The 11,991-nt window shown below is 53.1% G+C and overlaps 5 protein-coding genes across 5 annotated transcripts; 3 read left to right on the top strand and 2 right to left on the bottom strand.

The window, feature by feature from the left end:
* Positions 1-862: 862 nt before the first annotated feature.
* B0T26DRAFT_679817 (uncharacterized protein) lies at positions 863-1,447 on the bottom strand (the record flags this gene model as incomplete). The annotated part of the gene is made up of 3 exons (XM_060440398.1): positions 863-879; positions 912-1,131; positions 1,277-1,447. 3 exons carry the CDS (start codon positions 1,445-1,447, stop codon positions 863-865), a joined length of 408 nt encoding a protein of 135 aa, XP_060291183.1.
* Positions 1,448-2,177: 730 nt separating this feature from the next.
* B0T26DRAFT_625529 (Kazal domain-containing protein) lies at positions 2,178-2,728 on the bottom strand (the record flags this gene model as incomplete). Its single annotated transcript, XM_060436168.1, has 3 exons — positions 2,178-2,260; positions 2,344-2,542; positions 2,636-2,728. Coding segments are annotated over 3 exons (375 nt in total), but the record flags the coding sequence as incomplete, so codon positions are not given.
* A 4,643-nt stretch (positions 2,729-7,371) lies between these two features.
* B0T26DRAFT_755619 (uncharacterized protein) lies at positions 7,372-8,007 on the top strand (the record flags this gene model as incomplete). The annotated part of the gene is made up of 3 exons (XM_060445986.1): positions 7,372-7,398; positions 7,478-7,786; positions 7,843-8,007. 3 exons carry the CDS (start codon positions 7,372-7,374, stop codon positions 8,005-8,007), a joined length of 501 nt encoding a protein of 166 aa, XP_060291181.1.
* A 395-nt stretch (positions 8,008-8,402) lies between these two features.
* B0T26DRAFT_862034 (hsp20-like protein) lies at positions 8,403-9,336 on the top strand (the record flags this gene model as incomplete). The annotated part of the gene is made up of 1 exon (XM_060447761.1): positions 8,403-9,336. The coding sequence occupies exon 1, from the start codon at positions 8,689-8,691 to the stop codon at positions 9,334-9,336; it is 648 nt and encodes a 215-aa protein (XP_060291180.1). The 5' UTR covers positions 8,403-8,688.
* Positions 9,337-10,184: 848 nt separating this feature from the next.
* B0T26DRAFT_679814 (uncharacterized protein) lies at positions 10,185-11,243 on the top strand (the record flags this gene model as incomplete). Its single annotated transcript, XM_060440397.1, has 1 exon — positions 10,185-11,243. The coding sequence occupies one exon, from the start codon at positions 10,185-10,187 to the stop codon at positions 11,241-11,243; it is 1,059 nt and encodes a 352-aa protein (XP_060291179.1).
* Between the last annotated feature and the right edge of the window lie 748 nt (positions 11,244-11,991).

Genomic DNA, 11,991 nt, shown 5'->3' with positions numbered 1-11,991 from the left:
CTTGTTGGTGTAACACGTTGCCCACTGCTCGCGTAAAGGCATCATGCTCTCGACGTAAGCCAGTATTTCCTCTTGTTGAGGAAAGAATGCCTTGAGCTTCTCATATGCAGCGTTGAAGTCATCAAGAGTCAGGGCATAGAGCATATGCTCCCAAATCTTGTAGACCCCGGCTCGGGAGTACTCGACTTCATCAGGCACGCGACTAACAGGGACTTCGTCGACCGCGATGCGGTTGAGGCGATTCACAACTCCGGCAGCCGCATCGTCATCTCCGGGGCCCTCGGCTTCATTATTATTGTTGTTGTTGTCCCGACTTCCACCCGCTTGGTCGCCCTGAGCCGGCTGTGCCGCGGCATGTGCGGCGGCGACCTCTGCTACAGCCTTTTTATCCCACTTCTTGTGGATGTGCAACACCATATTCTTATTGATGTGAAAGATGCAGAGTTGAGGGTCTGCGTCAGGGTAAACACGTATAATTGAAGCCCTCATCGCCACGTCAAAGTCGGAAATTGTGATAGTTGGTTTGTTGGCCTTGATCCATTTACGATTCTCATTGACCTTATCCATCAGCCAGTCAAAGCCTTCCTGCCGTTCGTTGTTCATCAGCCCGAACGCACAGCTGAAGCACTGGCCAAGGTTGTTGACGCTGACGACTTGGAAGAATGCCAGTCCTTTGTTGTTGGTTTTGTACGTATTGTCGTACATCTGCACCCAAGGATGAAGCTTCCACTGCTCCTCGCACCACTCAGTAGTCCAAAAAAGACCCTCTGGCTTCTTGTCGTTCCCGGCGGACCAAAGCACATCATACTTGATCTTTTTATCGTCAAGTAACTTCATCGTGGCCTGGAACGGTGTGTGCCCGTCAAGGGTCTCTTGTCGCTGCGTATATCGAAGGTTTCGAAGTTGCCTACGGTTGAAGACGAAGCCGGGGAACTTGGTGCGCAAATCCCTAGCGATCTCCCGATTCGAGATCGCGGGCCTGTCGGAATAGGTCGCCACAAAAGCCTTGTGCTTAGGGAGGAATTTACCGACCAAATTGGCACGGGACTCGGCGGGCGGGTGGTTATGTGTGCTGTTGACGATGTGTAGGGTCCATTTACGCTCGTCTTTCGCGAGCGCCTTAGCCACAAGCTTGAGGACAGTCGCACTTTATAGTCCTCTGTTGACTCTTTTGTGTGGTTGCCTCGCTAAGTCGAATCTTGCCTCTCTGGCAGGAAATCTCAACGCAGGAATGCCCGAAGTCCTTGATCTTGTTCGACGCACGAAGCTTTCGTACGCAAAAGAGCGCTGAAGCGGACCATTCTTCCAAGTCATCCATCAAGTCAACGAGAAAGTCGTATTTGTGGGTAAAAAGCTTGTGGTCTGGCGGAGGCATTGAGAGAGGCACCGGTGCGGGCGCGGGGTGCGCATCATCATTTTCGCCGGGCGAAGGCGCGCGCGCGGCCATTTCTATCGCTTGTTAGTCTTGTAGATGCAAAATGAAGCTGCGCACCTACTTACGCGGCCATAAAATCGCGTTATTGTTGGTATAGCTCAATTGACGGTATTGTGGTGTTGTGGTGTTGTGGTTGTTGAAGGTGGAAGGTTTTGGTGGAATTGGCGGATGCCCTTAATTGTAGGTAAAATTTGGCCTGAGTGGCCCGGGCGCAGGGTGCCGGGCGCAGGTGGTGGATTTGGCGATGGCTTCAATTGTAGGTAAAAAAGTGGCCCGGGCGTAGGGTGCCGGGCGCAGGGTGCCGGGCAAGCCATCCGAAGAAGCGTTCAATCTATTCAACTAGTCTTTTTAAGGTGTAAAAATCCGACTTTTGGCTGGGCTAGTGGCTTGGCGGCTTGGCGCGCATGTCACTTTTTGTACCCTACCGTACAAAAAGACGCTTCCTACCGTACGAATAGACTGCCTCTTTAAAATTGGGTCAGTTTCTTTTTTAAGGAGAAAATGCCAGGCCACCGCCGTGGCTCCGTCGTCGCTAGTCTACGCGGAATTGAAACAAGATGCATCCTCCTCGATGCGCCTTTCATACTCTGGAGGTGATGATGAAACTATATATGACGTCGTACCTAAGCCTTACTAGTCAATAGAGTTACCTACTGGGAGGACAGCTCCAACAATTACGCCAATATATCACCACTCCTCTCTAGACCGAGATTGCCCTTGTTCCACGCCATTGCCCTTCCCATCAGATACACAAGCCCATACAATCAGCACCGCCCTCATCAACCGAACACCCATCGTCCGGGAAATCGATGCAGTACATGTTATCTATCAGCCCTGTTAGCCTCAAACCAGCCCACACCATCACAACACCTCGTCCGAGTGCGAAATGATTAGGGAGGATAAAATACCTGGACACATCTTCCCGACAAACCCAGCACAAAACGGCGCCCCCTTCACCTTGACACAGATCCCCGGCCAGTCGCACGCCATGCCGCACCCGGACACGAACGGGTTATCCACGCACGCGTAGCCCTCGCCGCACGTCCGCGCGGGATCCACGCGGAACCCCCCGCAGGGTTGGTACGTCGGCCGCGGCGGCGCGCGGGTCTTGGTTGTCGTTGACGGCGGTGGTGCTCTGGTGGAGGTGGTAAATGTCGGCGGGGGAGGAGTCTCGGTGACGGGTGGGGAGCGCTCGCCCACGCAGGTGCCGAGACAGTTTTCTCCCCGTGTGCAGGCTGGGTCGTTCGCGCGGCAGATGTTGCCTGGCGGGCAGGGCGCGATCTTGAAGCCGCAGGGGGTTTTGTCGTGGGTGGCGGTGGTGAGGGTTAGGGCGGCGAGAGTGAGGAGGAGGGTGGGGAGATGCATTTTTAAGAGGTTTTTTTGGTGGATGATTGGTTTTGTTGTGGTTGTTATCTAAGTTAGGGATTTACATGTGGGTGAGGTTTAAATCACGGTGTCGTTAGGGCATCGTGTGAATTAAATACTTGTACTTGTAGGTTTGCACCACGATGTACCAACATTTTCGACAAAAGGTAGAGTAGCAAATTCGACGGCGTCCAGATGCCCGCATTATATCATGCACGGGGTATTTGACCTATTTTTAGGGGAGGATATATTGCGCCAAGACGGTTGCTTGCAAATAACGACCAGAGGTGCAGCCCTGGTTTTCACTGACTCCTCCACCTCACTGGCATTCGCCGGTGTAAGAGTGAAATTATGAGTGGATGGGAAGAAATGTCAGCACCGCTCTGCCCCCGCCGTAAGATTTTTGGGCTGCTTCACCTGAGTTCTTAGCCTTAAGCTGCTATCGGATGTGGATCGTGATGATCCAAACCCGACCGCCGCAGCACCGGAATGACCCCTCCCGGCACGATACTACATGAATACCGTATTCGAGCGGTCAGGAACGAAGACCCCGAGACTATCGGAGGTTCTACTGGTGACTAAGGTACGTAACACATCTTCACTAGGTCACCAGAGTTGTATTGCACCAAGAAATTAATTACCTGGGTATCCGGAAGTGTCCTCGTCAGTGATAAATGCCAATTACCCGAATTTCTATCTGCATTTGGATGGTTTGTGGTTGCTAAAAAGAACAGACTTTTAACTACCATTCCGCTCACTCGAACTTAAAGCAAAAGTATGCCCATGACCTCGGTAACCGTCCTGTTTATCACAATCCCATACAAGTGGAGCAGGTGATTTGGCGTCTTAATGTTGGCTAGGTCTCCATAAATCGTGGGCTCACTAAAATTGCGCATCAGTTAGCCTAACTGCCATCCTTCAATCTTCCACTGTCTAGCCCTCTAGATCGGTTACTTACGGCACAATCCACGGGCGCGTTAGTTTTGCTGTAACAAACCCATTCAACTTCCACCCTCTGAGGGCATGGGGACACCTGGCGGCGGACAACTGCCACCGACTGAAGCACTGAGGTTGACCCTGTTGATGCCTCCCATGTCCTTAAACCAGATGGATAAGCCAAGCCGCTGCCACTCCCACCATATCTTATCCAGCCAGGTGAGGTGCACATAAAAGGTCGGATCCCCGAGACCAGAGATAGGATCCAGCATCTATAAAAAGAGTAACATGTCAATAACAAAAAGGAAAGAAGAATGGAAAATGTCGGAAGATGTTATATACCTCAGCTCCGATACCCGTATATCCAGCTCCGTGGGGTTCACCCTCAACACAGGACCTACCTAGTTCGTGTAGTTTGCGAACTTCCAAGCTCCCCAGTCACAGCTAAGGAACCTCATACATCTCAACTAAACGCCATGAGGAATATCACATTCAAGACGCCATGGAAGTTGTAGATTTGTTTTGTGCATTATTTTCGGGCCATTTATGCCCCCGTAACAGGGCCGCCGGCACCCAAAAAGTCTGGAAAATAAGGTAACCGCAAGAAGAGCCCAATGGGCATAATCCAGGCCGGGCTTTGCCTGCCAAACAAGGAAAGAAGAGGAATGCTTCGCCGATAGCAAGAAATCCATGCCCAAAGCTTCAAAAAGAACTCCCACAACCGGTGGGCTTGAGCGGTGAGACAGACTCCCAGCTATTACGAGCGTAAGAGGCTCAGTGTTTATATAATAAGAGCTTACTACCTGCAGTGTGACGGCGCCAGCCTGCAGCACTTGTGAGGACCCGTCCACCAAACTGGCCCTCAAGCAGCCAGAGCCGCCCAGAACCCCCGGGCCTATCAGAAGCCTCCTCGAGGCCCCACCTACCCCACTGATAGATGAAAACTTATTCGCGAGCACGCGACGCGTTGTCGGACTTTTCTTTCTTTCCCTCCTCAGTTTAGAATCTTCGTCGATAGCACCCAATGGACTGAGTTAACCTCAATGCCTTGCCCTGGTCGTGACATCTTACACCAAAACCAGTTCTTGCTCGCCTTACTACGTTGCTTCCAGTTGACCACCTTGATCAGGCGTACCTGCCTTATCTTACAATTAGCTTATTTAAACTAGTTATTTCAACATCCTTAAAACACGAATATAGCCCTATAAATAATGGTAATGCCTGTCACGGTTAATAGGTTTTGAAGGACTGTTGCCAACAATATACCGTATTGATTTAGTGTAAAACTAAGCTAAAGAAGAAAAAAGGGAAAAGAAAAAGAATCGCGAATTGTGCGATCAGTAGAAAAGGTTGTGGGCGGGGTGGCTCGCAACCACGTGACTAATGCGCTAGACCTAGCTGGGCTTATCGGGAAGTGACGTCACACGGCAATGCGATAAGGAACCCGAAATGCGCTGTGCCGTGACAATGCCTCTTTATAAACATCCACTATACCGATACTAGAGCCTTTGAAAGGTTTTCAACGAATACTCTCTACAATAGTAGTCCGATCGTATGTACCCAGATATAGGTCTATAGGAAAACAGGAAGTCTTTTTTTTATTTTGGTAAATGGCAACTTTAGCCGGGGTGGCCAGAAACGCGGCACAGGGGCTGTGCAGTACACACCTCGCTCACCACAACTCAGGGTAAAGCAGCGGCGGCTCAGGGCCATGCCTGCCTGTGGTAATTACTGAGGGCAACATTCGGGAGGCGCATAGGTCTGTTGCTGATTCACTGCATACACTTTCAGGGTTTTCGCACACTTCAAAAGTCCACGAGTGCAAAGGGACGAGTGGGCTTTATATGCGCTGCTGCGAGGGGCGGAGACCTGGGAAACCAACGGCATCATCAACAAAATGTCCATTTCAATGAATGGCCAAGACTTCAGTGTCACTGTTGGCCATACAGAGGTCCACATCGATGACAGCCACACCACACTAAAGATATACATCCCTCGCGATCAAATACGGCAGGACTTGTGCATACAACACTCTTTGCCGGAGAAGCTGGGGGAGTGGATAATGACGGAGCCTGGCACGCAATTTCCGCGCCCAGTGGACCGCGCTGCAGTGGGAGTCTTGAAGGGGCTCCTAAATGCCAGGATTGCATCGGTCGAAAAACTCCTAGAAGAAGAGGGGATAATTGATGTCGAAACTCGAAATGCGGACCTTGAAGAGGCTGAAGAGGCTGTTTCTGTACCAGAAGTGCAGCCCATCCCAAGCTCGCCACTCATTGCAGAGGAATCTGTCTTTGACGTCGGATCACCAGTCCTCGAATTGAGGACAGTGTCGAGTCTTAGCGATGGAATGCAACTTACACTGGGAACCGACCTTTTGTCGTTTCAGACCCCTAGCCCGCTGGTGGAAGCGCCGGTATTTCAACCCATGAGTCCAGAGTACTTTCCAGTGGAGCGCGACAGCCCGAAAGGTTCATCTAATCCAGCTGGACCACCCAGTCAGGTAAATCGGTCTAGTCCCGGCCGGTCTAGCCTAGGCCAGCAGTACGAAGCCGCAGCTTCATTTTTAGCACGCTCAACAAGCCTAGCACCCGAGGAGGCGGCCCCATACCGTACTCCAGCAAAGTCGGAGCCAGAGGACGCCGAATCAGAGCTAGGATACGCTGAATCGGACCCAGAGGACGTTGTCCCAGATGCATCGAGCCCTGCAGAATCGGCATCCGTCTCGCGCCATTTCAGCCCAGAGCCGGAAGGCCTCGGAGAAACCGAAACGGACTCTCGGACGGGTGCAAATAGCCCAGCCATTGAGGAGGCAGTTCTTGGAGGCTCTCCCGATGAGCCAGCGAGCCCTCCAAGTGTATGTCATGATGGGAGCCACCGATGGCTCTTTACCAGACTCGCCAAGCCCAGGACCAGATGAAGTAGACTCCTCTGCAGAAGAGCCCGTCGTCGATGTGGAGGCGCCTCCTTCACCACATTCATTGGGTCCAGAGCCTCGACCTGAAACCGAAACCGGCTCCCCACTAGATTCTCCAGGCCTGGCTCAAAGTGAAGCAGACTTCTCCCTAGAGCTGTTATTTGATGCTGTGGATGCTCCGCCTTCGGAACGTTCGTTGAGTCCAGAGGCCCAAAACGACACCGCGAACGATTCTCTGCTAGACTCACCAAGTTCAGGTTCACCAGAAGACGAGGCAGTTGCAGAGAACTCCTCAGCAAGATCGTTGAGTCGAGAAGATCTGTCAAATCCCGAACCGCATGACGACGACGACCATGCAACGCACTTCTCGGCGGGCCCATCCAGCCCTGTAGATGCAACTGCCAGTATCCCCGAGCCACGCAGCCCAGAACAAGAAGACAGACTCGATTCAGAGTTTTCCCCTGAAGATTCACACAGCCCCGTGCGCTCACCTACACCAGCGCCCCAAGACCCCTTGGCCAAGTATCGCAGTCTCTTGGGCCAGATAATAACGGCTGGGCGGAGCGTCCCGTTCCCCAACAAAGTCGCCAGCGACAGCACTTTCGAGATGGACACACTTTTGCGTGCATTGCTGGAGCTAGAAATACCAGACCAACAGTTCATAGACTACACCGAAAATTCTCTGTTTGGGGCTCCTGGCCTCTTGTCCAAACGAGACAGCATGGTTGGGGCCGCTGGCGAATTGTTCGTAAGTTTACGATCCTACTTGGCCTGAAATCCTACTTGGTCTGAAAAGCGCTCCTTCGCTGACAAATCTTCCCGACCAGGTATTCGAGCTCTTATCTGCACTCAAGCCCGCTCTGCCCGGATTCTCGCGCGAAAACTGGACAAGCAACATCAGAAAGCATGCTGCTGTCCATCCCGACCATCAGTCAATGCCCCACTGGCGAGGCCGTGAAAAGGCAGATTTCGAGTACCAAGACGTCGACGGTGCCTTTACCGACCTGCTTATCTACAAGGGGTACTTGGCGTCGGCGACGTGGCAGGGTCGAACGCCTAAGTACCATTTCGAAGTTAAGTCGACCCCGCTCCTGTGCAACGCGCCATTCTTCATGAGTAGCGCCCAGTATAACAAGGTGAGACAGAGACACGACGGATGCAAAACTAGCATACACTAACACTGCAGAAGCAGATGAAGAAACTGGCAACCGACGACTCGGTCTACATCATTTTCCGCGTGTTTAACCTGTACAAGGCCGAGGTCGACGTCAGGCTCTACGTCGACCCCGTTCAGATGGAAGCCGATGGCCTTCTAGAATTTTCGATCGACAAGTACACAGTGAGATTCAGGGGCTAAAGTGCAGTCAGTCCGTTGGGAGGTTACTTTGGGGTTTTCTGGGGTTTTTTTTGGGGGTCATCAGTGCGCTGCCAGCGCTGCCGCCGGTCCGCGATTGTTACGCAATTTCGAATTTCGATGAGCTGGGAGAAGTTTCTCGTCGCATGGTTCCGCTACAATGCAATTGGCCTTTGCTCTGTTCCTACCATTTTTGGTGTATCTAGAATTTTCTGATTGACGTAATTGATTCGGGCTTGTCCTGTTGCTCAGGAAATTACGTCGCACCGAAGGACTGAGAAGGCAGGTGGTGGCGCGTTCATGTAAAACCCTAACCCTGCCAAGAAGTGTTGGTTTCTTCTGGAATCTTCCCGCAAATTCGCGACCATCAGCGAACCACAAAGCAGCATTCCGACTTACAAAGCCGCCATCCAGAAGTGTCCAGCAACTCCGGGAAGCTGCCACAAGGCCGCGTAATTGCCAAACAGGCAGTTTCAGGAATTTGCACGAAGCCTCTAGACAACCACCTTCAGGCCTATATATTCATGGCCTGCTTCTCATTCTCATTCCCAGATCACAACACAGATCAATCGGCAACATCAGCTTCCAGCTTCAGCTTCTGCCTGCAAAACCTCACGCCTTCAAGGCTGCTCAACAACCAACATTCTCACTCACATCTTTGCAGCCCACGACCAAAAAGCCACAATGATGTCTTTCCTGTCGAGCCCGCTCTACTCTGCTCCCTCGGAGCCCACCTTCACTCCTCTCTTCCGACTCCTCAACGACTTTGACACGTACAGCCGCGAAGTCCAGGGCGACCAGCAGGGCAGCGCCGCCTCGGGCCGCCGATCCAAGGTCGTCACGTTCAAGCCCAAGTTCGACGTGCGCGAGACCGAGAAGACGTACGAGCTGCACGGCGAGCTGCCGGGCATTGAGCGCGAGAACCTGACCATCGAGTTCACGGACCCGCAGACCATTGTCGTGCGCGGCCGCGTCGAGCGCACCTACGAGAACAAGCCCGAGGAGCACTCCGGCGCCAACACCGCCGACGACTACGACAACCACAGCGTGACCTCGCACAAGGCCACGGTCGAGGACGACCCGGAGGAGACGCACAGCACCACGTCGCCCGAGACGCAGGTCGACAAGACGGCCGGCGCCGAGGTCCAGAAGGCCGCCCCCGGCCACAAGTATTGGGTCTACGAGCGCTCCATCGGCGAGTTCTCGCGCACCTTCAGCTTCCCGGGCCGCGTCGACCAGGAGGCAGTGTCGGCCGGCCTCAACAACGGCATCCTGACGGTCTCGGTGCCCAAGGCTAAGAAGCACGAGGCTCGCCGCATTGCTATCAACTAAGGTACTCGCCTTTCGACAATGGAGATGGGATTGGCGCGACGGATATGATCATGGAACATAACAATTGGGAGGATTGCATTGGCATTGGCATTTATTAGCATTGGCTCAGTTCTGAGAGGGACGGCGCAATCGGCATCACTTTTTTCCCTAGGGCGTCGGATTTGCTCTTGGTAATATTCATGCGTGGGTGGATCGCATCGAGCCAACTGCATGAGAGGAGACAGACCCTCAGGGGTATAATAATTCACCTCGACTTTTACAACTTGTTTCGGACTTTCGTGTGATCGTGCCTGTCTTGATGATATTGCCTTGTTTGAGTGAGTGCATGTTGAGTGGTCCATTGGCGGCCTCAGAAACAGAGTGTTCAGTAAGTTGATCTTTTAGCGTCGACGTTTCATCACGGAACTCCGCCGAGGCTCAACGATAGATGTACAACGGGTAATATGTGTGCTGTAGGATTAGTGAATAAGGCACTGGCGAGTGAGACTTGCAGCCTAGGTAGGGTCGTATTGTTGCTTGTTAGGCGTCTCCCAAATGCCTTGGTGGATGTTGGGGGTGGCGCAGTCTCAGGCTTCCGCCTCCTGAACCAGCCTTGGACAGAGGCTCCTTGTCAGGCTTAATGTCAGGCTTAATCGAGGCCCACGCACGCCGGGCGGAGTACAATTATCCAACGGCTGCCGTTGAGGGAGTAGGTGTTTCATGAACAATTTGGACATGTAATAAATGAGTATAAGTCGCCCTCGAGATTGATCAGAGTCAGTTTCCTAATTCCTATCTCACCCATCATCACATCATTCCAGCACAACAACAACAACAACAACAACAACAACAACAACAACACAACAGCCATGGGGATCTTTGACATCAGCTCCGGGAATGTGGACTTTGGCATAACGTGCCCAGGCACGGTGATGCGGGACCTGCAGCACGACGAACCGGAACAGGTGGCCAAGATCAAGACGCTGCAGACATCGTACTCGTCGACGCAAAAAGCCTACCAGTGCGACCTGTGGAGCACTGACCTGCGCCCCGTCAACAGCTTCATCACGGCCATCGATGGGCTCGAGGAGCTAACAATCTATAACTACGAGCGCGACGTGCCCGCTCTCTGGGAAGCTATCTTCCACCACGGCCACAGCCTGCGCAGCTTGGCCATCCACACTCCCACCTGCAGCTCCATGCCCGCCGGCTTGTGGACACACGATGCTGTCCAAGTCCTCGCCGACCGCCTGCCGCTGCTGAAGCACCTCGAACTGGACGCCAGTCCAGCCGAGGCCGAGTTCTACTTGGCCAACACTAGCAGCAACATCTGGCGCCGCCTGTCATCGATCAAGGCGCACCTGTCGCCAAAGTCACTGTTGTCGCCAATGAAGAAGGACACGTTGCCTGTCGCCGACATTCCGTCCCCGCCTCCCAAAGAGGAGGAGGACCAGGCCCCGTCGACCGCGAACGAGCAGAAAGACTGGGTCCTCGACGCCGCCACGAAACTCCACGGCCTAGAGTCCATCCGCATCAACGTCAGCCTGGAAGACGCGGCATCTTCCTTTGCAGGGGAGCACAAGTGGACCATAATGGGCAGCTCAGTCTTTCCGGAACCGAACAAGCAAGCGTGTCAGGACTTGGCGCGCAAGATCTTCGACCAATTCTCTCAGCAGACACAGCCAGGCTCAGAACAAGAGCAGGCAGCAGCACCGCCGGCGGCGCTCACGCACCTCGAGCTGCGATTCCCCCGCCGCCTCTTTGACGACCGCTGCCAGTTCTGGAACATGGCGTTCTCGGTGCACGTGCGTAGGAGCCCAGGCACGGGCGCCGTCGAGGTGCTGGCCGACGAGGGCTGGAAGACGTATATGCCCGACACGCCACCGCCGCTGTATGATATGAGGATCAAGATGCTCAACGGGTGGTAGCAGAATTAGCAGCGATTTTTTGGGTGGTTTTCAATAAGAGGGATGTATTAGTTTGGTTAGTACCTAAGGGATTTCGAGCTATTAGGAATAAACTTCCGTGGCGGTTGCAAGCTATAACTGCTGATCATCACCCGGTCTGGAGTCGGGCCAGGTCTGCCAAACGCTCACTTGGGCAATGTTCCCGACTAATCTTATTTGTGACCCTATATCATGATCGGGTGCAGGCAAATATGACTCACGGTTCAGAGAGCTGCCCTTCTGGCTATTCCAAAGAAGATGTTCAATAGAGCCCGTGTCCCACTGACCAATTGAAACGTTCGGGGAGCTGGAGTGAAGTGATTGGACTTCAGCCCCAGCAATAAAAGTAGCTAACCCGTATAAGTCTAGCTGTATGGGTTTATGGGATAATATTAGCCGTCAAAAACAGTACAGTTGGACGGGTGTAGGTGTTGACTCACTGTGTTCCCGATTGGGAGCTCCCGACCAAATAGCGCCCCGACCATGGATGACTGCGCACGCCACAGTAATCAAAACCGATTGCCAAGTTCGGCAACACGCCTCCTCGATATCCCACGCCCAGCAGTGTTGAGAGGTGTATGCGGTAGGGGGCCATGCCAAGAGACATATCCCAGGAGATGCCATGGAGGACTGCAACGAGACTGAAGACGAAGAGAATAAATACAAGCAAACAACCACTTCAACATCTCTCGACCAAAGCAAACGCAAGTGCCTAGTAGCCACGCTTCAG

The sequence above is a fragment of the Lasiosphaeria miniovina genome, assembly GCF_030549165.1.
Source record: "Lasiosphaeria miniovina strain SMH2392-1A chromosome Unknown B0T26scaffold_7, whole genome shotgun sequence".
NCBI classification, from domain to species: domain Eukaryota; kingdom Fungi; phylum Ascomycota; class Sordariomycetes; order Sordariales; family Lasiosphaeriaceae; genus Lasiosphaeria; species Lasiosphaeria miniovina.
The sequence above is the reverse complement of the archived record's forward strand: the minus strand, read 5'-3'. Positions and strand labels throughout refer to the sequence as shown.